The 25,162-nt window shown below is 51.9% G+C and overlaps 1 protein-coding gene across 1 annotated transcript in view; it reads left to right on the top strand.

Moving 5' to 3' along the window:
• The window catches only part of GRIK4 (glutamate ionotropic receptor kainate type subunit 4), a 427,067-nt gene that overhangs the window by 110,065 nt on the left and 291,840 nt on the right, over positions 1 to 25,162 (top strand). Inside the window, exons 2-3 of the mRNA XM_035009151.1 lie at positions 9,449 to 9,554; positions 15,139 to 15,270. Of these exons, the coding sequence (XP_034865042.1) occupies positions 15,189 to 15,270 (82 nt within the window). The 5' untranslated portion in view covers positions 9,449 to 9,554; positions 15,139 to 15,188. The remainder of the gene's footprint in view (positions 1 to 9,448; positions 9,555 to 15,138; positions 15,271 to 25,162) is intronic.

Below are 25,162 nucleotides of genomic sequence, written 5' to 3' on the forward strand. Positions count from 1 at the left end.
TGGTTTTCCCTGACTCAACTCTCCAGGCTGTGAGGACCCACCGTCCCCGTGGCCCTTCGCCATGTTCGTGTCCCTTCAGGGTGTGCTGATAAGCAGAGCCTGGCTTCCAGGCTTCAGCTGGGTTCTGACATGGCCTTGGGTTCTCCTTGCATCCCGGACAAGAACGCCTTGAAATTCTCTGATGCCCTTCTTCTCACTCCATCTTGTTTGCTGTCAGAACATTGTAAATAGGGAGCTTCTAATGTTGCCTTTGTGTCTGAACTGTCACTGTAATCAATAGGCAGTCCTCCGATCTCCATGCTCCTGAGGCTGCCCTTCCCCCAGCAGATACGGGAAACTCCTGCTGGGAACAGCCCCCTCCCCAGAATACACACGGCCTCAGCACTCTGAGTGTGCAGCGTTAATACCCATTTACTGTTCAGAGGTTTCTCCTATTTGTTCCGCACCTTTATTGAGCGCCTGCTGTATGGCAGGCATTGCTTTAGGTGTGTTGGACGCCTAAGGAACAAAGGAGACCAAATTCTTTCTCTTGGGGAGCTTACATTTTAGAAAGCATGTGTCGGGGCAACCCATATAAATAAGAAACATAAAGAAGTCAGCAAATTACATAATAAGCTAGGAGGTGGTAGGTGTTATGGGAAGAAAGGAAAAGTGGAATGGGGAGGATGAAGGCCTCCCGAGACTGGGAGACTGGGAATCAAGGCCCAGAAGAAGGTGAAGGCATGTGCCAGTCTTCTGGGGGAAGAATGTTCTAGGCAAAGGGCAGGACCCATGCAAAGGCCCCTAGGTGGGACCCTGCAGGGAGTGCGCGAGGAACTGCAGGGACTTGGTGTTGCCCTTCAGAGCGCGCTGCCGGGTGCATAGTAAGTAGGCCCACCACCAGGCTTTGTGGGAGGTTAGAGCCCTGGCCGCTGGGCCTGCAGACAGACAGGCTACAATTAATCAGAACTGTGCCACGTACTAAATCTTCTCTGGCCCCGTGGGAGAAGCTGGTGGGTCTGAGTCAGACAAACTGTTTGCATCCTGGCCCGTCGCTTATTAGCTTTGTGATCCTTGGAGAATCACTTACCCTTGCTGAGTTTCTCTTTCTTCGTCTTTGCAGGAAGGAGGGTTCTGATGAGGGCCTCAGAGGGTTTTTGTGGGACCAGATGGTGGAAGCACACGGAAGGGGCTAAGTCACCCATATGCGCATGGCGCAGAATGGGTGCCCAGGAACGTTAGTCCCTGGGACACCCCTCCCCTAGCCTTTGGGCCAGACATTTATTTTCTCTGAGCCTCAGTTTCCTCTTCCAGAAACAGTGTAGTCATTCCTCTGCCGCCGCCTGCCTAGACTCATAACTACCAGGTCACACGGTGTGGATAATAGTACTTTCAGGGGCTCCGTGTTTCTGTGTGTCTGCACAAGGGTACGTGCATATGCATATATACGTGTGTACGATTGTGTGGGTGTGTACAGCTCGACAGGACACAGGTGGGTTTCTTTTTTATGATTCATAAATGCTTCAAGGACAAGGACACTGTCATTTCGTATTAGACCTTATGCTTCCACACACGAGGTGCTCAGTAAATCCTCGTGGAATGAATGAAATCATGCTGATGAAAATGTTCTTTGCTGGATTAAATGTGTGGACCTGAATCGGTAGAGCTGTTTGCTTCTAGGTAGCAGGAATGTGGTGCCCTTGTGGATTATATTTGGAATATATTTACTGGGGGCTCAACTATGTGCCAGGCACCGTCCTAAGCACTTTATACGCATTTCTCATTTAAAACTGCCAACAGCCCTATGAGGTAGATGCTGTTATCATCACCCAGACTGAGAGGTCAGTGTCTTGACCCCAGCTAGTAAATGAGGGAGCTGGGATTGGAAGCCAGCCTTGCAGAGCTGATGTACCTGCCTGCCCTTCTGATAGCTTCCTGAAGCGTCACTGCCCCCCTTCCACGGTCTGATTTCTCAGGAGGAGGAAGAGGAAGGGCTGCCCTTGCAGCCAGGGCCCGGAGGGAAGTCCCCGCTTGTAAAGGCACTTCTCAGGTTCTTGGCAAACATTTCCAGTAGAGGGGGGAAAGAGGAAGGGCTCACCTCTTGCCTGCAAGAGACGGTGAAGATGGTCAGAGACAAGGCTTGTTTTCTGCTGTGCACCTGAGTTTGTCCCTTTCCTTTCGGCTTCAGAACATGTTAAGATCTTGGTGGGACTATGAGAGCCTTGGGCTCCATGCCTCCCTTTTAGATGCCGAACACCTGGCTATGTGTGTACGTACGTGCACGCATGGTACATAGTGTATGTCTGTATGAAGGGTACACGTGCGTGCTGTGTGCGTGCATGTGTGTATCTGCATCCTTCGACACCAGCATCATGGTCCTTGCCTGGGCCATGCCAGGGCATCACTAGAGCTCTCTGCCTAGTGGCAGCACTGCTTTGTGTCTTGGCTGTGTGACTGCCCGGCCCAGCCTGTGCCCAGTGACGGATGTCTGTGCCTGTCTCTCCTTGAAAGAGTGTCTCATGTCATATTGGCTTTTCCCTCACTTGCCACCAATGCCTAATAAACGCATGCCCAGTGTATGGATGAAGAGCTGAATGGTCTTCATGCCACCGTGGCCCTATACCAGCTTCGGTGAGCGCATCGTTCTACCCCTGATCGCTCGTGTGGGGGTTACTATCAAGGAGGGTGCCTTCCCGTGGGGTGGCGTACTTGGCCATGCCAGACATCCTTGGCATCCAAGCTCACGGAGAGATATCAGGCAGCGTGGAGCTGACCCAGCTGTTCTTCGCTTGCTCTCCGATCTGTGGAGGGTGCTGGGCTGGACAGCCAGCTGTGGTCTGCTGGAAGACCTTTCTTCGGCAGTTCTGGAGCATTCCCTGTCTGGTGCCTGCTAGCTTCCTGTCCCCTTGCCTGCTGGCTTCTCCTTGGGTCTGTGTGGAGAAGGAAAGCCTTGGGAAGTCGTTTAAAATGTTCCCTGCCTGCTGTGTCCCCCTGTGCTCAAGTTCCGGGCAATTACCCTCCTGCCGGGTTTTGTTGCTGAGCACAGCAGGTGGGCCTTGTTTGTAATCCACTTGCACCATTAACGCTGGGTTAGCACCATAAGGGCGACTGATCCACTCGGTGCCCCCAGCCCCAGATGCCACTTGATAGCAGGTTGGTAGATTGGCTTGGGGGTCGAGGCATTTCAGAACTCCACATAATGTGTTTTCTCCAGTTGAAAGCAATGAGAAGCTTGATCTATTGGCAGTCACAGAGCACACCCCATCATCCACACTAATGGGAAATCTGTATCCAAATGCCAGTCCCCTCCCCCCAAATCTCGGTGATTTGGCTCTGGACAATAATGGCAGTAGTCACAATAACACAGTAATGGCTCTCAGTAAGCTCAGCATCAGGGCAAGCATGGCAAGCTTTCTCTTTGTAGCCACAGCCAAAGATCACGGGGAATCTTTGAAAGCAACCTTAGGAAGATCTAACATTTTCTCCATTTTTGTGGGTGGGGAAACTGAGGCTTGGGGAGATGACTCACTTGCCCAGAGTCACTGAGAGTAAGAAGCAGAGCCCCGACTCAGGGAATGGTCGGAAGCAGACACAAAGTTGTGCTGTTAACCTCTGCCTTCCTCCTCTGGGAGGAATTACGTGGAGTTTTGTGAATGAAGATGGGGGGCAGGCGAGAGATCTCCCAACCTGCCATCCTAATTATTTTTTTTCCTAGCATTGATATTAAGATGAGTCACTGAGTAGGGGAATGATGAGTAGGATTAAAACATCCTCTATAGATTCACTTTTATTAATTAATCATAGATTTATTGAGCTCCAGCTAGGTGGAAAACATTGTCTTAGGTGTTTTATAGAAAACAATGATAAATCATTCATCTGTTCCATCAGTCTGAGAGATGGGGAGTCAGACATATTCTAGGACAAAAGACAGGGAATAAAATGTTGGGGATGGGGGTGGAGGAGGTAAGCAGGAACAAACCCCAGAGATCGATTTAGAAGAAAATCTTCCTGACTTTCTGATTACATGTTATGAAAACATTTTTGGACACATAATGTCCCCTTTGATTTTTGAACAACCCTGTGCCCGTTTTATGGACACCTAAGGGGTGGAGAGGCTGCAGGACCCGACTACACCATTATCCTGCAGGGAACAGTGGCCAAACCAGGTTTGAAAGCAGGCCTCCTGACTCCAAGTCCAGACTCTTCCACAGATTCCCTCCCCTTTGGGCCTCGTCCAGGTTCTGCCGCATGTTTGATGTCCCATGTCCTGCCGAGGCTGGCTTTGGGGCTGCCTGGGGCTCTGCTTTCCTTGGAGACCCATGAAGTCTGTGCTCCTGCCCAGTGCTTGGCAGCCCAGAACCTTTTTTTTCCAGTCATTGGGCAAACCCTAATGTTTAGGCAGTGCAGGGACCGTTCCCTTCAGGGTGCTGACGAGTGGCCCAGAAATGCTGTGAGGGGCCTGGGCAGGCCCAGCAGTCAGTCACTGAGCACTTGAACCTGAGGTGTTATTAGCCTCACTATACAGAGCAGGGGGACCCAGGCTCAGGGGCTTAAGTAACATGCCCACGTCTTAGAGCCAGTCATTGAGAAAGTTGGGATTCTTTATTGTTTTTTAAATTATGAAGTAGATTTCTTAATTGAAAAAGCAATCCAATCTCTTAAAATGCACACAGAGAATGCTTTAGAATGAAAAGCAAGTCTCCTTCCTACCCTGACTGCCATTCTAGAACCCTCTCCAGGGGGCAGCTGGTCAGCAGCCAGTGACTGTTCTCTGTCCCTCACGGAGCCTGGTGCCAGGCCTTCCCAAGTAGACAGCTGTCAGTGCTAACAGAGCTGGATGGCAGGGAGGGGCGGATGGACCCTTCACAGGCTCTTCGGCAAGTCGCAGAGTCTGTGCTTAGCTTGGATGACCCCCGTGGAATAAGTTCAATTGCTTTGCATCTTGAAGGGGACACCACTTGCTTTGCTATGCACCTTTATTTTACCATATCTGGTTTTCTTCTCCTCCTCACCCCCCACTCCTCCTCTACCCAGTGCCCAGGGGGCCCATCCTGGGCTTCCCCAAGGAATGCACACACCTAGGGAGGGCTGCATTGGCCCCTACTCTGGCTAGGACTTAAAAAAAGAGGACGGGGCCTTGCTTTCTGACTGTGGTATCAGAGACACCAAAAAACTAATATGTACGTGAAGTGACTGTGGACAGGAAGAGGCAGGAAGGTCTCCACTTGGGCACGATGGAGCCGGGCCAAGGGGTGGCTCCGTGTCTGCGACCTGCTTCTTTATCACTAACATCGGAGCACTTTCCTCTGGCTTTGACCTCAGTGAAGCTGGAGATTGTCTGCGTACCATCATCCATAAGTCTATAGTAACCCATCTCTGGCTTCTGATCATTAAATTCTGATGTACCTGCCCTCCCGCATCACACAGTGCTCACCCAGCCCAACCGGCTCTTTGCAGATCTCCTTAAGGAAGGCTGCAGTGCATACAGCCTCACTCTGGGGCATGGCCAAGCCTCTCCAGGACGCCCCCTCTCCTCCCAAACGCCCAGACAGATCCTGAGCGGCAGGGGGGGAAGACCTGTGTTTATCTGGAAGTAATTAAAACGCTATCCTTAAAAAGCAGTTTCTCTCTGCATCTGCCTCGTCCCCTGCTCACTCTCTATTCCTCTGTGGACACTCCTGCAAGGTCTCTCTACTCTGAATGTGTTACCAACAGCTCCAGCACCAGGCAATTTTATTTCAAAGCCTCAGCTCACGTGGTCTCTGCTAGGAGCTCATCTCCCCCAGGGCCCAGCCTGGTGGCCTCAGATAAATGCCAGGGACATTTTTCACCATCCCGAGCCAGTCTTGCCCTTCACATCTGACCCCAGGATCCTCTTCCCACCTCCCCCAGCTCACTGAGGCTTGTGATTAAGTCCCCATCTTCTCACCTCTAACCACCTCCTTTGCACTGGAAAGGAGATCCGGATGCTATGCTTTCCTCACCTTGTCTGGGAAGATGGCTGGGTCCAGTGCGAGGTTCATAGAGACAGTCAGCTTTAGATGCAGAACTGCATCCAGGACCTGGGGGCGCCTAATGAGGGAGACTGGATGTAAATACAACAGATGGAGAAGATGTTTCTGCTTTCCATCCTCTTGGACTCCCTGCCATTTCCAAAACATACTGTGCTGGCTCCCACCAGAGGCCTCTGGATCCCCTCCGTGTCATTCCTCCGTCTGGGATCTTCTCCCTGCCCACCCTGTCCCCTTTGAGAGATCTGGCTAACTCAGGTCAAACCTTTTGTCTTCAGGGAAGCCTTCCCTTCCCACCACATGATGTCCCCCTGCCACACACTCCGTAGTATCCTGTACTTTTCCCTTCATTTTCTGTAATTATGGCCTCCGGTTTCCTGGATATGGGATTGATCTCCCTCCCCTGACTATAAGCTCCAGGGCCTGAACAGTCCCTGGTAGTAGGCGCTCAGTAGAATTATTTGTGGAATGAATAAAGCATAAATCCCGTAGTGCTATTAAGTATATTTACATGCTTTGGCCAGTCTAGAGGAAAGGAACAACATACACCATTTTGCTTAGAAAGCACTTTACTCATCTGCGAAGTAATGCTCCACTCATTTTCCCATTTGGTTCTCTTAGCAACCCTGTAAGGGAGATGGTAGAAGTACAATTTCCCCATTTTATAGAAGAGAGGTTAAGAGATGCGTTCGAAGTCAGCTTTCCACCTCCAGTCCCTGGTTTTGCTCCTCCACGAGGCTGAGTCTGAATGAGGAAGGAAAACTAACTTCTTCAGAGAAAGCTTCTGGGATGGGGTTGACTTGGGGCAGCGTTTTGGGGATGGGAGGGCTGTGCAATATTATTGGCGAGAGGCATGAGAGGCTGTCTTGTTGGGAGAGGATGTGGATGTGGTTCCAGGTGCCTGTGTATAGGGCTAGAGGGAAGCCTGAACGGGAGGGTGGAGAGAGGAAAGAAAGAAGTTCACGCTGACTGATTGCATTACAGCTAAAATCTGTTGCAACAACTTTTCAAGGGAGGTGCCATAGTCCATGGTTCACGTTTGTGGAAATGGAGCTCTCAGAGCTTAGGTGACCAGCTTAAGGACACAGAGTGGCCGCTGGGATTGGAAGCCAGGGACGTCTGCTCTGGCCTCTGGTGAGGGGCAGTTGTTGAGAAGTGGATTGAGGGCTTCAATCTGAAATCTATAAGGGGGGTGGCTTGAAGGGGAAAAGAGACAGTTTATTCCTCATGTCCTGCTCACTAGTGTCTGAGAAGGGGGGACGGCTATCCCTCGTCACATGTCCCGAGTGCTAGCAGATTCCTGTGATTGCTGTGCTCCCTGAATACCATTCCCCAATATCAGGCCTGGGCGGGGCCAGCCACCGCTCTTCAATATCCTGATGAGTCAGACCAGGTCCAACTCCCAAGCCAGTGCAAGCTGCCTTTGGCTAACCTGCCACATTTTAACTCATCACAAATTCCTGGGCGCATCTCCTGATGGTAAATCCTAAAAATTGAGGACTCCCAGGCTGATCATTTGGCCAGGGGACACTCTCAGACTCCTTTCTCTGTTGCTTGCTTCCCCTGATGTGAAAATTGTACAGATGGGCCCTGGATCGACTTGGATTTGACCACTCTTCTTCAACATCATGATAATCATTATAATCACATTCCAACATTTCCTCAAGTACCAACTGTGTGCCAAGTTCTGGGATACAGAGAGAAGGCACGTGTAGAGAATAGTGAGTAAGAACTGGTCTTGGAGCGGGTGGCCTGTTATTCTCATTGGCCAGCCAGCCGACCTTAGCGGGTCTCACTCAACCTTAGCATCTTCGGTTTCCACATCTACAGGTGGAGAAAGTGAGAGAATCTGCCTGACAGGGCTCTTCTGAGGAGCACCGAGGCTGAAATAGTACTTTGCACATATTAAGTATATATTCGGTAAATGTTAGCATGAAGTAGAATTCCTAGAGCTGCAGAATTACACCACTTAGAAGAACTTAGAGATCATCTAGGCCAATCCCCTCATTTTACAGAACAAGAAACTGAGGCTCAGAGAGGTTATCTCCCAGAGCCCGTGAACACCTGGGTCCCTGCCTCCCAGGACAGGCCTGGGTCCCTGCCTCCCAGGACAGGCCTGGGTCCCGGCATCACACTATTTGCCCGGGAGATGGAAAAACATACACGTGCTGCCCAGCTGTATCAGGCCCCGGAGGTTGATTCTCCCTCAAGGAGACCACAGGGTCTGGGGTGGCCCCGCTCCCCTGGCCACCCTGCCATGCTGCCACCCTGCATACTCCGTCCAACCTGCTGGCTGTTGCTGGGAGTGTCTTCCAGCCGGCGGGGGGGGGGGGGTTGGAAGAGCAGAGAAGCCCACATCCATTTGTCTTGGGGAACCTGGAGCGTCATGAGGAGTAATCAAAATCTTGTTGCCCACAGACGAGAGAAAACCTGTAATTAATCTGGCTGCCCCTCTGATTTCCTCTGTCATCCCCCCACCACCAAACGCCGTCCGGCGGCTGTCAGCTGCCTCTCGGACCCACCCCGGAAAATCATGATTAATAGTGTAACAGCCCTATGAGGACGAGAGAGAGAGAGAGAGAGAGAGAGACGGGGAGAGGGACTGCTGACAAATCAGGAGAGGGGAGGCCGTTTAGCACAGCTGGGCTGGGGGGTCCGGCTCACTGCCTGAACGCCATCAGCCGGCGACACGCTGTGCTGTGTATATGAACTGGCGTGGGTTGGGGATCCACAGACACTTCCTGAGCCTCTACTCAAGTGTAAGCACCACAGCAAAGTGTGTCGGGAAGATAAGTGGGTAGAAGAGATGTTCCTCGGCTCCCCAGGAGCTCATGGTCTGGTTGTGGAGAGAGGACATAACTAAGCACAGGGTTAAATAACCACTCATGCTGGCCTTGCACAAGGCCTGTTTGTGGCCGCGGGGGGCGGGGGTGCGCGGTCGCTGTTCCTGGTGCTGAAGGCCTGGCCGAGAGCTGGAGGGAGAAGGGCCTGCCCTCACAGAGCCTGAGCTCAGAGTACAACCGTGGAAGTGGGCCAGAGATGTCTGGAGACTTTAGGGATCCTCTGGCTTGAGGAGGCTGCCCCGGCCTGAGATTCTGGAAAAAAAAAAAGGGGGAAATTAGGTTCTAATTAGGTTCTTCTTTCGGAAGAAGTGGGGACGAGCGTTTTTTTGGTGTTTGGGTGAGGAAACTGCCCTGGGGCTGGTAAGCAGGAGAGCCAGCTTGCCCCGCAGCACGTCCTTCCGGCGCTCGGGACAGTGGGCAGTCAGATGCTGCCCGCCACCATGGACGCTGAGGGCCAGAGCTTCCCGGCACAGCCTGTGCTGCAGAGAAATGGGGTCTAGACTGTAGGCTCCTTACGGGCAAGGACTCCAAATGGAAGTCATGGGTGAAGACTTCATACTGCCAGAGCCTTTTCCACGTATGTTGTCTGACTGGATTCTGTCATTATCTCCACAGATATTTTTTGAGTGCCTACTATGTGCCAGCTAGTGCTAGGCATTGGAGACACAGGTGGAAGATCCCAGCGTGTTCCCCGCTCTCCTGGTGCTCATCACCCTGAGAGGTAGGCATCGCTGTGCCCATGTTACTGATGAGGAGGTGGGCTGTGAAGGGAGTAAGCCGCTCAAGAGTGTTCCCTCAGTAAGGTCTGGAGCCACCTCCAGCCTGGCTTCCGTCCTGGCGTGGCCCGATCAGGAGAGCTACCCCACGTCATCCAGAGCAGTGTCTTCAGTGACACTGGAAAGGGCTGCGTGGTGACTCTCTGCCTTCCAAGTTCCCAAAAGTCCAGGAGTGAGGCCCAGCTCTGGTTAGGTGGGGCCAGAGACCCCCAGAGAGCCAAAGCCATGCTTAGGTGCGTGCTTTGAACTTAACTTCTGCCAGAAAAGAACAGCACATGCTTGCTTCCCTCCCCATGCTGTGCCCAGATCCACATCGTGATGTCCCCTTAGATTGTTTGAACCACAGCAAATATACAAAATGTACAAGTCAACTGGCAATTTATTTCATATTGGTGTAAACTGAGCAAACATCTTTTTTTTAATTTTTATTTTTTTTAAAGATTTTATTTATTTATTTGAGAGAGAGAATGAGAGAAACAGAGAGCACATGAGAGGGGGGAGGGTCAGAGGGAGAAGCAGACTCCCCGCCGAGCAGGGAGCCCGATGCGGGACTCGATCCCGGGACTCCAGGATCATGACCTGAGCTGAAGGCAGTCGCCTAACCAACTGAGCCACCCAGGCGCCCACATCTTTTTTTTTTTAAATGGCCCCTTTATTTTTTTTTAAGTAAACTACCCCCAACATAGGACTTGAACCATGACCCCAAGACCAAAAGTCGCATGCTCTACTGACTGAGCCAGCCAGACGCCCCAGCCAATGTCTTTTGGATGCCACCTGTTAATATTTTCTTTTGGCCAATATTAACAGAGCACCTACTACGTGCCAAGTAACATGCTAGGTGCTTGTCATAGTCCCTCCCATCACCACTGATGGTTCTGTGGGCAGACAGCATCCTCCTAGCAGGCTGTGTGCCCTAAGGAAGAATGTTCCAGGTGTGGTGGCAGCCTATGGGGAAGAGATCACAGAAAGCCTCAGAGGGGAGGTAATGCAGCGAGCCTGCAGAAAACTGTTTCTAGGCCATCGGGTTGAGACCACATCCCACGTGGAAGCTCACACAGAGCTGGCATATTGGGGAAGTCGGGGCTCAAGCTCCGCTGGAGCGTCCAGTGCAGTGGGCTGGGTGGTACGGACAGATGAACAGGAGCCAGGTCATGAAGGGTTGGCCTGTGGACTGAGGAGTTTGCCCTCGATCCCGGAGGCAGGAGAGAGCAAGGGGAGACTGGGCCTGGGTGTGTCATTATCATTATCATGTTTGCATTTTAGTAAGAATCCCCGCCACACAGCTGAATGGAGAACCAGCCCGGGAGGGAAAGATCCAAGGGAGGGAGGCCAGGAAGGCTGCTCTGGCCAGGGTCCAGGTCATTGCTGACAGACATCCGGATGGGGGTGGGGTGGGGGTGGCAGTCCATGAGGATGCAGAGACAGTCATGGGGTTTAGGAGACAGAGCTGTCCAGATGGGGTGACTGATCAGAACGGGGTGTGGGGAGGGAGCCATCTGGGCATGACTCTCAACTTTGTGGCTTGGGTGATGAGTGGGCTGTGGTGCTGTCTACTAAGAAGGAGGGCAGAGGAGAAGCAGCTGGTGGGCACAGGGGAGAGGTTACCCTTTGCCTAGGACAGGGTGTGTCTGAGGTGCTCTGAATCGCGGGAGGCAGCTGTATATGCCAGAGCGCTGGGCATTGGTTGGTTGCTGATTTAGAAGCCACACCGTGCAGGTGGCAAGAAGCCACAGGAGGAGGGGAAACTCCCCAGGGAGGGACAGTGTTAGTGGGAAGAGGGCCTTGGTGCTGTATCTCTTTTTCCTCCTAAACTATTCAAATACTTTTAGTTGATAAAGGCTGCCCTCTTTGGTTCTAAGACCAGATTCATCTAAACGTTAAAATGAAAACAAGACCTCAGATTTCTTTGCGCTTTTTGATAAAGAATCTGAAAGCTTCCTCTTTCTGTTCTTCTATGTAGACAATAAAGCCAGACAAGCAAAGCCGGTGGAGTCAGAGACCTGGCTGTCCCCGGCTTTGCCTCCTAACAGCTGTGTGACCTTGAGCTAGGCACTACTTCCCCTTTCTTGGGCTCTGCTTCCTCAGCTGTACCAGAGCTTGTCCTGTGGATTAAAGAAGAAAGAGACCGTGGAAAGAATTTTGCAAACCGGCGAGCCTTACAATCATGTAACACCATGGTTCTTTTTATTCCTGTAAGGTTTGGGAGGAGATTATTTCTCATCTCTATGCCCCAGGTTATACAATCGAGGCCCCAGAGCAGCCCAGGACCTCTGTCATTGCTGTCCTTACATGTGGTCTCCAGGGTTAGCTAGGCTTCCGGGCCATGAACGACAAGAGTCAGGGCTGCACAAACGGATTGTAGTTGTGTCATCAAATAGAATTTCCACAGGCTAATCTGACACCTATTTAGCAGTCTGAATAATAATTACTGTGCGGCGTGCTGATCGGGCATAAATGGAAGGCATCTGACATAAATGATTATAGTTAGGATTGCTTTTACATAGCCTAACCAGATTTTTACAGTTCTTTCCTCTTTGACAGCTGATTCATTTATCCATTCAACAAATATTTATTGAGACTGTAATATATGCCAGGCCCGGTTCTGGGCCCCGAGGAGACAGACGAACAAGCTTTCTGCTCCCTGCCCCACCTCCTTTGTTTGAGCTTGCATTCCAGTGGGGAGACAATCACTGAACAATCAACTTTATCCATAATGAGTAAGAATGTCAAGCTTCTCTCTCGAGGCCTGTGTGCTGTAATCTATCCTTGCACCAACACCCATGAACAAAAGGACAGATTCTGGGCCTGATTTGCCAACAGCAGAGTTGCCTTTGTCTTAGTCCTTTACCTTTCTTTAACTCTGACTCCCAATAGCAGGTGACTGCTTGAGCCCTTCTAGTCATCGAACAAATTCGTACTGTGCAACTGTTGTAAGTAGACTCTGGGGATACAACAGCATGCTGGCAACTGTCCTTGCCCTTAAGAAGACCACACCGATCCCACGTGTGGGCATCTAAAGGACCAGCAATGGGAGAGAGGGCTGTGAGAGCCACTATAGTCTGCCATGGTGGCACAGAGAGGGGCTCTGGATTCTGGCAAAGGGCAGGGGTCGGGGAGAGGAGCATCAGGCCGAGGGAAGCAGGGGTGCACAGGATGCTTCCTGGTGCTGGGTGTGGCTGGAACATCAAGTGTGTGGTGCTGGGGGGGTGTCATTAAACAAAGACTGACTGAAGTATGTAACACACACACACACACACATGAAAGTGAATATAATCATAAGTATATAGCTCAGGGAGTTTTCACAAACCAAACACACTTGCATAACCAGCACCTAGAGTAAGAAACAGGACATCAGCAGCACCCCCAGGAGACCCCACATGTCCCCTTCTAGTCACTGCCCGCCCCCAAGGGTAACCACCAGCTGGGATTCTAACAGTTTTTTGTACTTTTTATAGAAAGAATCATATTGTATGTATTCTCTGTGCCTGGTTTCTTTCAGTCAAATTATGTTTATGAGATTCATCCAGAATCTCAGCACGTGGTTGCTGATGATTAATTTTCTTTTTTTTTTTTTTAAAGATTTTATTTATTTATTTGACAGAAAGAGACACAGTGAGAGAGGGAACACAAGCAGGGGGAGTGGGAGAGGGAGAAGCAGGCTCCCCACAGAGCAGGGAGCCCGATGCGGGACTCGATCCCAGGACCCTGGGATCACGACCTGAGCCGAAGGCAGACGCTTAACCAACTGAGCCACTCAGGCGCCCTAATTTTCATTTCTATGTAATGTTCTGTTACGTGAATATACACTGTATTTCTCCATTCTGCTGACATCTGAGTAGTTTCCAGTTTGGGGAAATGCAAAGTGCTGCTCTGAACATTCTAACACATTCTAACACATCTCGAATACATCTAACACATCTGAGCACATAGACACACATTCTGTTGGAAATATGCTTATTGCAGGGTTTCTGGGTCCCTAGGGTACATGTAAAACTCTGGGTTTTGAGAGCATAAAGACCAGTTTTTCAAATCAGTTCTATCAACTTACATTTGCCTTGACACTTTATGAGAGTTCCAGTTGCTCCACATCCTTTTCAACACTTGATATTGTCTTTTTTAAAAAGTCATTCTGGTGGGCATATATTGGTATCTTATTGCGGTTTGAAATTGCATTTCCTGATGCCCAGTGAGGTTGAGACCCTTTTTAAATGTTTATAGGCTTTTGGATACAGTGACTAGTGGAGTGTCTGTTCTAGTGTTTTGCCAATTTCTCTTTTGGATTGTCTGCTCAGGGGGTACTTTCCTGACCAAGGGTGACCTGGGGTTAGCATATCCAGGTGCTTACCAGCCCCACTTTGACCCCATTGATGCGCTGCAGCTGGCAGGCTACAGACTCTGTTCTCAGGGTGTCCGAGGTCTCGGGGAAGGGGGACAGGCAGGGGACAGCACCCATACTGCCTGGGGGGAGGCAGTCCCCTCCAAGGCTCTGGTTTTGACATCAGAGGCCCATCGGCCCCGATTGGTGGAAAGGATGGGGAGGGGTTTGTTTTCGGCAGGTAGCAGGAGCAGATGTAGAAACCAGCTGATGACCTGGTATGTGTGCTCTGCCCTCAGTATTTGCTGAGACCAGACCTCTCCCATCTGGGCCAGGGAGGGATTGATGGTGTGTAGCCCGTCCTTCAGGCTAGGCCTGAGCACAGCTGCTTTTCCCCTGTTATCTCAGTCTGCGTGCTGTTCACCTCTCCTACCTGTGTGACATCGTGCTGGTTTTACCTGTGAGGAAACTGAGCTGAGGGGCTGAGGAGAGTCCTCACGAAGGCCACCTAGCTAGCATGTGGAGGAGCAGGACTTGAAGTTGAACCCAGTCCCTTCCCCCTGCCACTCCCCAGTGAGCAGTGCATGTGACGTGTCCCTGGGGCAGTGGCCTAACCTTGCCACCCCTCCTTCTCCAGCTCACTCATGGCTCTTGTTTCTTTCTTTCTTCCTTTTTTTTTTTTTTTAAAGATTTTATTTATTTATTTGACAGAGAGATAGAGACACAGCACAAGTAGGCAGAGTGGCAGGCAGAGGGAGAGGGAGAAGCAGGCTTCCCGCTGAGCAGGGAGCCCGATGCGGGTCTGGATCCCAGGACCCTGGGATCGTGACCTGAGCCGAAGGCAGCCGCTTAGCCGACTGAGCCACCCAGGCGCCCCTATGGCTCTTGTTTCTTAAGAGCAGATGAAGGTTTTCATTCCCAGTTGGAATTTCAAAGCAGTGGAGCCCCTTCATTCGGTCACAGTTATGCCCATGGGCCCCCAACTGGATTGGGGGCTGGAGTTCGAACCTGAGCCTTCGGCGGGCCTGGCATAGGGAGGAAGGACAGGGGCCTGGAGCTGGCCTGGAGCTTTCCCACAGGTCCTGCCAGCCATTCTGCGGGGGCCTGTGGGCCCCCCGCAGAGGCTGTTTGGGTGGCAACTGCGGTCACGGGGCCGGGTGGGTGGCTGCGTTGCTCAGGCTTCCGACTCACGGGCTCCCTCCGCTCTCTCGCAGAGTTATGTCATGCCCAGACCAGCAGAGGGCTCCATGAGGATTTATAGAAGATGCCCCACGTCTCGGCGCCTTTGGTGCTGCTTCCTGCGTGGCTCGTGATGGTCGCCTGCAGCCCGCACTCCCTGAGGATTGGTAAGTGCTGCTCACATGGCACCCTGGGGGCAGCCCAGCTCTGGCTGATGCCCCCGCCTGTAGCCCAGGTGTCCACAGGGGACATCTGCTCCTACACCGTGCCCTCCCCGAGTTTAGCTGGACTAGCGGCGGTGGTGGGGGTGCAGCCGAGGGGCTCACAGCTCCGATCCGGCGGTCGATCTGTCCGGCCCCCTTGTGAGGAGAAGAAAGACGTTGAGTCCCTGTTACAGTGTGTGATGGACTCAGCCTGGCACATTAGGGGGCAGCTGTCAGATGAAGGAGGGTGGGAATGGCCGTGGGGATTCTAAATCCAGGGCTGGAGATGAGGGAAGAGATCACCTTGTTTTCTCTGATCAATCCAAGAGGGCTTCCTGGAGGGTGTGCCTCGGATCAAGTCAGGGAGTGCTCTCAGGGGCCCTGGCCGTCTGCTTAGCAGGACCCTTGACTTGGTGTGTCTGTTCTCCCTGGCCTGGTTCTGGAGAGGGAGGGCAAGGCCACTTCAGTGACCCATGTTCTCTCCCTGGCCCTGCTGCTGTGGGGATGCCCAGTCTAGGTGTGGCAGGCCAGCTGCTCCCTGCCCCATCAGCAGCCCCCTTCCAGGAGGGAGGCCTTCCTCCCCTGGGAACCTGGGAGTGCCTAGGTAGTCAGCTGCCTCTTCTTCCCCAGGACTGTGCAAGCCTCATTTACTGCAGGCCTAATCTGGGTCGTAGGGAAACATCCCCGGCTGTAGGGACAAGGAGATAGTTCAGTCCAGCATGCACTGTGTGGTCATCTGACAGCCCAAGACTGATGTGGGGTGTCAGGGATTGGGGGATTGTCTGTATATGGGGAACAGGTTCAGTGTGGACAGATGGGTGGGGACACAGCAGTGAGAAGCCCAGGCAGGTGGGTCATTGTCATAAGAAGGCTGGATTAACAGCAAGACCCCTGGGGCAAGATGAGGCAACAGCCCCAGAAGGACTCAAACCTAGGCAGGTTCTACAGCCAGGTACCCATCTGATGTCCCTCTTCCCAGACTGGGGGTAGGGAGTTGGGGTGTGTGTGTGGGGGGAAGTGGGTACTGCCAACAAGACAGGATCCTAGATCCTAGACCTGAACCTGAAAGTGTTAGAGGCTGATTGAGAAGGAAGGTATCGGTATCGTGACACCGAGTCTCAGGAAATTGGCTTTAAGCCGGTTGCACTCAGGACTTTCCAGAGTCCCAGAGGTTGGCCTACTGGTGGTGGTCAGGAGACCCTGGGTGGGCAGAGGCAAGCCAGAAGCTGAGACCCCGGCTAGGCCATGCACCACGGGCCAGAGGCCGAGCTGCAGGTCTCCGGGCTAACCCCGTGTGGACTTGTGGGCACATTTCTCCATGTATAATCAGCAGCGGCTGATTAGAATCAGAAATGCAGACAGGTGACTTAGTTCTTCTCACCCTGCCCTCGGCTCACCACTCTGCATGCTTAAAGGCAAGGAATTAAAAACAATTTTCTCTCCCTCTTCCCCATTCATTTCTACTGAAACTTCAAAACCTAATTTAATTCTGCTTAGCAGCCAAGCAAAACGGTTCGTATCCTTAAGATGCTTAATTTATAAGATGCCTACAGTTATTCAGCGTTTGCTGTGAGGTTTTCTCCCCCTCTAGATGAGTGGATAAAGCGGTAACCCATCAATTTCCATTTGTCGCTAATGGGAAGCGGAAAGGGATTGAGCCAGAAACGGCAGGGCCTCTCGGCCTTGGCTTTCCTGACACTGGTTCTCCGGGAGGGAAGCCGAAAGTGGAGCTGTGCTGACAATGGAGGGTCACAGATCCCTCTCTTCGTGGCTGTGCTGACAATGGAGGGCTTCAGAGGGACCTCGCCCCCCCCTCCCCGCTCCCATACCCACTCCCGGAGCATTGCTTGTCCAGTTCTGTCAAGACGCTGTTGGTCCTCTGTTTTGGTTCACGCCAGGCCACTTGCAGCCCATCTCCAGCCAGGCGCCCTGCTGGCTGGCAAGGTCAAACTGGACCTCCAGGCCAGGAAGCAGAGTAAAAAGCCAACAAAGGGAAAGAAAAGAAAAGGAAAACCCAAACCCGCAATGCCAGGACCCGTTTTCCCCGTCTCCTTGGTTATCCTGGGAGCCAGGAGCTTTCTCGAGTCTCCTGAACCTAATGGACGGGAAGGTGTTAATTACTGTGGGCTCCAGAGGGGATCTGGAGTGAGGCAGGGATGGGAAGAGAAGTAGGTCAAGAAAACAAGTAGCTGAGCTTGGCAACAGGCAGCCTTGAGCACAATGGGCCGGACCAGCGCTGGTGGGGCTGGCGTCTCCCGCGGCCCCCAGAGGTGCATGGGAAAGGGAGGGGTGCAGCTCCCCCCTTCCCAGGGGTCACTTCTCCCTGCGTTTGGTGTTTTCCTGGGGTTCCTTCCAAACCCCTCAGCCTCAGGATAGAGAGCTGTGAGAGCGAGGCTGCAGGAAGGGCTGAGGAGTCTCAGAGATGAATCGCCCTGCCTGCTCCATCCTCAGCCCTGCTTGTCAGCCGGTGACAATATGGATGTTTGCAAAGAGGTGGCCAAACCCATTACCCTGCCTGGGGACTGCTGTTTTTCATTCCAGTGAGGCACGGGGCAGGAGATCCAGCCAAATTGTCTATTACGGTGTCCGGTGTTTACCCCCCGAATGAGGTTTTGGGTAAGAGAAAGGGATTTTTATTTATGGCTATGAGGCTGCCCGCATAAATTCCCCAAACTCTCACACATATGTCAGCCCCCTTCAGTCATCCATCTTCTGAAAATGTCTTTTGATTTTGCTTCTGTCCCTATGGGTTCTCTGAGTGATGACTGTGGGAGCCACAAGTTAATAAATGCCCAGAGAAGACCCCCCTCCCATCTCTCCAGCCCTATATTACTCCAGGTGATCATCATCTTCTCTTAGAGCCGTGAAGGATTCTGAGGATCCCATTCTCTAAGCCGCTCGTTTCACACATGAGGAGGGAGACCTCAGGAGGACGTCGAGAGTAGGTGGCCAGGCTGGTGGCAGCCCACGCTAGAACCACTAGAGTCCTTGACTCCTCCTGGCCCTGCTCGCTTGGCCACCCACCTGCGGGCTCGCCTGGCCACTGGGGAAGCAGGTTGGCCATCGGCAGTGTGGTCTCTGGTGCTTTTCTGCCATCCTGCTCCTGAAGTTAGGAATGTTACCCTTGCCCCGGACACATGAAGTACTCAGTAAGGATTTGTCAGCTTTCTAGACTGTCTGCTGTTACTCCTTCCTTGGCCCTAGTTTCAGCCACACGGAACTACTGACTGTTACCCAAACATACCAGGAAGGTTTACTCTGGGCTTTACCCATCCCCCTCCCGTGCCTGGGAGCTGCTCTTGCCATTCTAGCCTCTCTGCCTGGAAAACTGCTACCACTACGTTTCCTCTTCCTCTCCTCCTCCTCCTTCTCCATCACCATTCTCCCAGGCTTAAATAGCTCTTCCTCCGCAAAGTCCTTTCTCATGATCACCCTGTCCCTCCCGGGGAGAAATCATCTTTTTCCTGTTGTATTTCCCATTCCCTGGTACTTAACACCTGTTCCAGCACCTACTGGGTTGTGCTCTGGTTATTCTGGCATTTTCCCACCAGACTCTGAACTCCAAGGGCGAATGACCACCTGACACACTCCATGTATGTAAACGTATCACTTGGATTCAGTGAATGGGAATGTGGGGATGGATCGTTGCCTGTTGCGAGACCTGGTTCCCCAAGAACACGTTTTGGTATCGTTGTTTTAACTTCCTGTCTTCAGGTCTTGCGTATGCTTAAAGACGTAGACTTACTGGAGGAAGGGGAAGAGAAAGGAGAAAAGGGAGAAGGAGACATTGTGCTCTGTTTTATCTAGAACAGATAACCAGAATGGGCTGAGGATCCTCCTTGGGTTCTTATGCAGATGTTGGCTCTAATAATAAATAAGATGATTCAACCATTCATTCATCAGTGCACTCGACAGGTGTCTGTCTGTTGACTGCTCGGTGCGGAGCACTGAGGACTCGGGGGCATGATTATAATCATCAGAGTACCTCCCACTTGGAAAGGCCTTCCTCCCTGCCACGCGCTGTGCTATGTATTTCATGTATATCTGGCAATCTCCACGTCAGAATTAACCACCGGATGTTTAAGATGAAGAAGACATGAAGGCTCGAGGAGTTTAAATAACTCTTCCGAGATCACGTAGATACAGAAATTTGAACCCGTCTCCAAAGCTGTCTCTTTCTACTCTGCTCTCCTGCAGCTGGTACACCCCTGGAGACATTAGGGATATCCCATTATCAAAGCAGTCACGTGGACGGTACCGTGTTCTACCCGGGAAAGGAATTGACAGATGGAGTCTTTGCCTCATAGTCTCTAGCTCTTCGCTGATTCTTTTCCCTGCAAATAATTTCCTAAGGGCACAGAGAAAGTCCATCTGACCGATGGGGAAACAGGCCTGGGGATTTGAGAAGCTTGCTTGTGGAGGCACAGAAGTCCCGATGAGCGTGGGGGGCGGCAGACACATGAGCAGGTTATGGGAGCCATTGCCTCTCTTTCATGTTTAGAGTTTCCCTGGCTGGTAAAGCAGCGAGAACCTGGATTTATTTGATGCTCTGCCTTACTAGGACACCCAAGCACTTTACAACTACCATTTTTTACTTGGTTTGTTTCCCCCAATGAGTTCCAAGTCCTGTAGAAAGAACGTTAAACATAGAACATTCAAATGTTATAAAGATGGAGATAATAAGAGAACTGGGGGAAGGAAGGGGAAGAATTAAAAAACACCATTTTTTTCATCCTCTTCTGCTGTGTATTAAATATATTTGAGACACCGAGATCCAGATATACCAGCAGAATTGTGCACCTTGCCAAGGATTCACCGTGGGTTTTTTGTTTTTGTTTTTGTTTTTTTGAGGAGTGGTCTCCCCTTAATAATGTTACCACGTGATGGTGATTTATGGAATTTTGATGGGCATGTAACTTTTCATCTCTTTTCCAAATTGAGTCACCCAGGTAGGCAATCAATTGGTCTTTTACATTAGTGACAAATAGAGATTGATGACTTTCTCCTTCATCTGTCATCTAGAGAGGGAATATTTCTGGGACACAGATCTCTCCCCTGCCGAACACCTTAGGGGATCTGTGTCTTTCTTTATGTCTGTATTCCTGGGTCTAGCCCGGTGCCTGCCCCAGAGTGGTGCCTACCAAATGTTTGCTAGATGCATGCTCTGATGGCAAGTTTTGAATCTTGAGCTTGACCCGTCCATTTTCAGATTTCTCTCTCCCCAGATATTGGTCAATGCTCAAAAACACCAAGCAATATCATTTAATGATAAGTCCCTGTGTGTGTGTGTGTATGCATGTGTGCCTGCCCCAGGCTGTCTCTCCCTGCTTCCCACCCCACCCCTGCTGCTGCATCTCTAGTGGGGAGGAGGGAGCCTCCAGGCCAATGTGCTGTGCAGAGTCACTCGGGCCAGGATGTCATCATTTGCCACCCTATCAGCGGGACTCCCTCCCGTCAGAACGTCGCCCCCACCATGATGCCCACTGGGCTGCATCTTGTCTTCTTCCAAGAACACCACACAGGACGCTTTCGGGAAGTTTGGATTTTCTCTCCACCTTTCCAGAACCCTTTTGTGAAGTACGACCTCAGGCCATAGTCTCTTCTGCTGAGACGTGAGGATTGAGTTCGGTCCAGATGGGCTTCATGTTACTGATAAGAAAAACTGGGGTCCCTATAAGGTGAAGTAAGCCAGCAAAGGGCCCCTTAGGCAGTGCCACAGTCCTTACTCCCAGCCGCCTGGAGACTTCTGTGCCATGGTTTGCAGTGTGTAATGTGTTCTCACACCCGTGTTAGGTCAATTTCCCCAACAACCTGCAAGGCAGGTAGGAGTGAGCCCATCTTATGGAAGAAGGTCCAGAGGTTCAGAGTTTGTGACTTGCCCAAGCTCATCCAGAGCAGGGTGGTGGCCTCGAAGGGAGGAGAGGAGAGGGCATGTCCCAGGTGTGGTAGCAGAGGGGTTCTGGGGAGCAGAGTTGGAGGACAGCCAAGGTGGCGGAGTCCTGAATTGCCTGTCGGAAATACGTTCTTGCTGGGTGGGACCCAAAGCCACCAGAGGCCAGCGTGCCAAGACCCAAGGCCTCCCGAAATCTGGCTGAGCTAAAGAGAATAGGCAAGTAACAGTAGCAAACATTGTGTTTTCTTAAACATACTGTGAATGATCTCTGGGAGGAAACTGGGAGAGGTCCCAGGAGCTGGGGTATCAGAGCAGAGGAATGGGGCTATTGTTCTATAACTAAAAGTTCTAGACAATAGAGCTGATTTTCAGATTAGTTTTGGTGTGTGGCTGCCTGGGTTCACTTGTGCTAGAATGGCCTGGTTTCCCCTGGGCTCTCATTTTGCCCCTTCACACGTGTGGTGGCCTGACGGGAGCTGTTGCTCTGCTGGACAAAGCCCGGCCTGGCAGAGACGCACGTGGTTTGGGAGAAGAGTCCTAAGGGTATCGAGTTAGACTTTCGAAAACCTGTCTCTAGCTCTGTGAGATTGTTTACAAAGTCTTGAAATGGGGAGTGAGTCATTAGCAAGCTCTATTTTTTCCCCCCTGTGGTGGTTTGGGGTATGTGTGGGGAAGGTGGAAATTACAGAGAGAAATTTGGATTTGATGTCAAGAAATGTTTATCAGACAGATGGAGTGAGCCGTTCTGGGGACTGAGGCTCCCGCAGCTGGAGGTGGCCACAGATCAGTTGGACAGGGATTTCAGCCTCAAAGTGGGGGTTTGGACCTGTTACCTCGAAGGCCACTTTGAACCTGGGATTCTGTGAGAGAATACTTTGGCCTTTGGTCTGTTCTCATACTTCCATAGGGAAACATTCCATTATCCTTGTATCCTCATTAACAACCCTTAATAAGGGCTTAGAATGGAGGCAGCCACCTACTTAAGTCCTGACCCCATCTGGCCCCAGCTGCTTGGGCAAGCCAGATAAGACATGAAGCCCTCCTGATTCTTTTTACTTTGTCAGTGTAGACCTGTCTGCGTGTTTCCTTTATCTCTGCGGCCACTGATGGGGGAACTGGAGAAGCACGGGGGATGGTGGGAGCTGCTGAGTGCCTGAGTGGGTGGGATACACATGTGTCTGTCGCCAGAGCCCACACATCCTGCTCACAGCCTCGTAGCTTGGTTCCAGGCGTGACAGCGGTCACACGTACTGTCACTGGTCTGTGGGACTGGACACACGTTCCACATCAGCTTGATGGGGCCTGGGCCTCGGCTGCTGGGGAGCACTGGGCAGTGGGAGGCCCCAGACACCTGTCAGGCCGTCCAGCAGCACCGCTCTGTCCTTGTGGCTTTCTTCCCATGGTGCTGAGTCCTGGCGCCCAGCTATCGTGGTGGCCAGGTTGGTGAGGCCCATTATGCTCACACTGATGAAGAGGGTTGTGGGGAGGGAAGAGAGCCCAGACCGGTGTAGGGGTGCTCAGCATGCAGCTCTGTTGGCATGCCCAGGCGGATGGTGCCCCCGTGCTTGACTTGGGAGGCACTACCGCCCTCACTGGGGCTCTCTGGAGTTGAGATTCTCTCTGTTAGCATGACCGTTCTCAGGAGAGGTTCACTGTTCTGAAACTCTAGCCCAGGGACAGACATCGGCCACATCCCCTCAGCTCCTCTCACTCCCTCCCTGTATTCCTACTGGGGGTGAGTGGCCATTGGCGGCGGCCCACAAGAGGGTCCCTCGGTGTCTCCTCCTCCCAGCGCCTTCCACCCAGACTCTCCCAAATGTCTTCTGTGGCTATTCTGATTGGTGTGTGGACGGCACAAGGAAAAGGGAGCCAGATGTGTTCTGGGTAGCACTGGGGTTGGCTCTGGAAGCCTCCGGCATCGTGAAGGGGTTGATGCCAGAGCGTGGACTCTAACCAGACTGCCTGGGTTCGAATCTGAGCTCCACTCTTTATTTGTTGTACGACCTTGGGCAAGAACTTGATATCTTAGTGCTTTAATGTCTTTATCCATAACATGGGATAACAGCATTCCCCACCTCAGGCTTTCACGAGAGTTCAGTAAGTGACCACAGAGCAAGTCCTTCAAGCCTCATCAGGTGTGTAGTAAGTCCGGGACAGCGATAGCTGGGATGACGAGGAGCACTTTGGGGCCCCCTTCTGCACTCCTCCACCAAATGCTGTCTTTCCCTTTTTTCTGAAGCCTGCTTTAAATTCATCTCTTTCTGGGAGCTGGAACTCTGCACCTGGTTGGAAAAGCTCTTGCTTCCAGAATTTTCAGAGTGCAAGTTGTGTGCATGCTCATGCGTGCACCGCCCTGTGTTCACTGAGGCACACCTACCTGTCCCTTATTTGAATTCCATCTACCCCACAAGCCTAAGAGCTTCCCGAGAGACGGAACTCTGTCTTCTCCACCCTTGAGGTGGGCTTTCCACACTGGGTGACGGTCCCACGTCCTGGCTACGGGATCTGAAGAGTCTCCTAGCCCCACGTCCTTCTTCAGCTAACACCCCATTTCTCTCCTTCCCTTTACACAGAAACTCTGCAAGAGAATTTCCTGCTCAAAGCTGTCTCCATTCCCTGTCCTCTCTCACCTTATCAGTGGGACTCCCTCCCGTCAGGACGTCGCCCCCACCATGATGCCCGCTGGGCTGCATCTGGTTGTCTGTCCCGAGGCCTCAGCTTAGCGGCATTGATGTAGCCTCTCCCTCCCTCTCCTTTGAAACACTTCTTGCTCTTGGCTTCTGGGCATGCTCCATCCTGGTTCTTGCCCTGCCTCACTGGCTACTCCCTCTCAGTGTTCTCTGCTGATTCCTCCTCATCTCCCTGACCTCTGAATATGGATGCGCCCCAGGGTTCTATCCTTACACACCTCTCTCCACACCCACTCCTTAGTGATCTCACTCAGTCTCAGGGCTTTACGTTCTTATGGCTCATCTCCTCCCATCTCCAGCCCCGACCTCTCCCACAACACCAGACTCCTGCGCCTACTCACCGTCCCCACGTGGGTGTCTGAGAGAAGCTTAAACGTGGCCTATCCAAAATCCAGATGTGGATGTCTCCCTCCATGCCTGTTTCTCCTACTGTCTCCCCCATCTCATACATGGGAATGCCATTCTATCTGTTTGGACTTAGATTCCAACCTTTGGAGTCACGCTTCATCCTCTCTTTCCCTGACATCCTGTATCTTCTCCGCCAGAAAATCCTCTTTGCTCTACTTTCCAACGACACCCAGAGCCCAACCACTTCTTGCCACTTCACATGTGTTTTCCTGTTCCAAGACAGTATCATCTGGCACCTGGGTTACCACAAAGCCTTCCTCCTGGTTTCTTTGCTTCCGGCTTGCCCGGTCACTTTTGTTTCTCAAAATGGCAGCAAGAATAATGATTTAAAAATGTAAGCTGGATTATGTCTCTTCACCTCCTCGGGGCCTTCTCGTCTCAGAGTAGAAGAAAACATCCTTACAGTGTCCCACGAGACCCTCCACGATCTGCCCCACTGTTGTGTTACTTTTCTATCCCATCTCTTACCACTCTGCCTCTTTTTTTTTTTTAAAGATTTTATTTATTTATTTGACACAGAGAGAGAGACAGTGAGAGAGAGAACACAAGCAGGGGGAGTGGGAGAGGGAGAAGCAGGCTTCCCACGGAGCAGGGAGCCCGATGCGGGGCTCGATCCCAGGACCCTGGGATCATGACCTGAGCCGAAGGCAGACGCTTAACGACTGAGCCACCCAGGCTCCCCACCACTCTGCCTCTTGCTCACCCCACACCAACCCTGACCCCACTAATTCCCTGGCTTTCTCTCAGACGTGCCAAGTACGCGCTCACCTCAGGGCTTTTGCACATGCTGTGCTCTCTGCCTAGCACACGCTTCATCTAGTTATCTGCCTGGTCTATACTGCCACCTCCTGCAGGCCATGCCCTG

Source organism: Mirounga leonina, unplaced genomic scaffold (assembly GCF_011800145.1).
Source record: "Mirounga leonina isolate KUSES-001 unplaced genomic scaffold, KU_Mleo_1.0 Mir_153, whole genome shotgun sequence".
NCBI lineage: Eukaryota > Metazoa > Chordata > Mammalia > Carnivora > Phocidae > Mirounga > Mirounga leonina.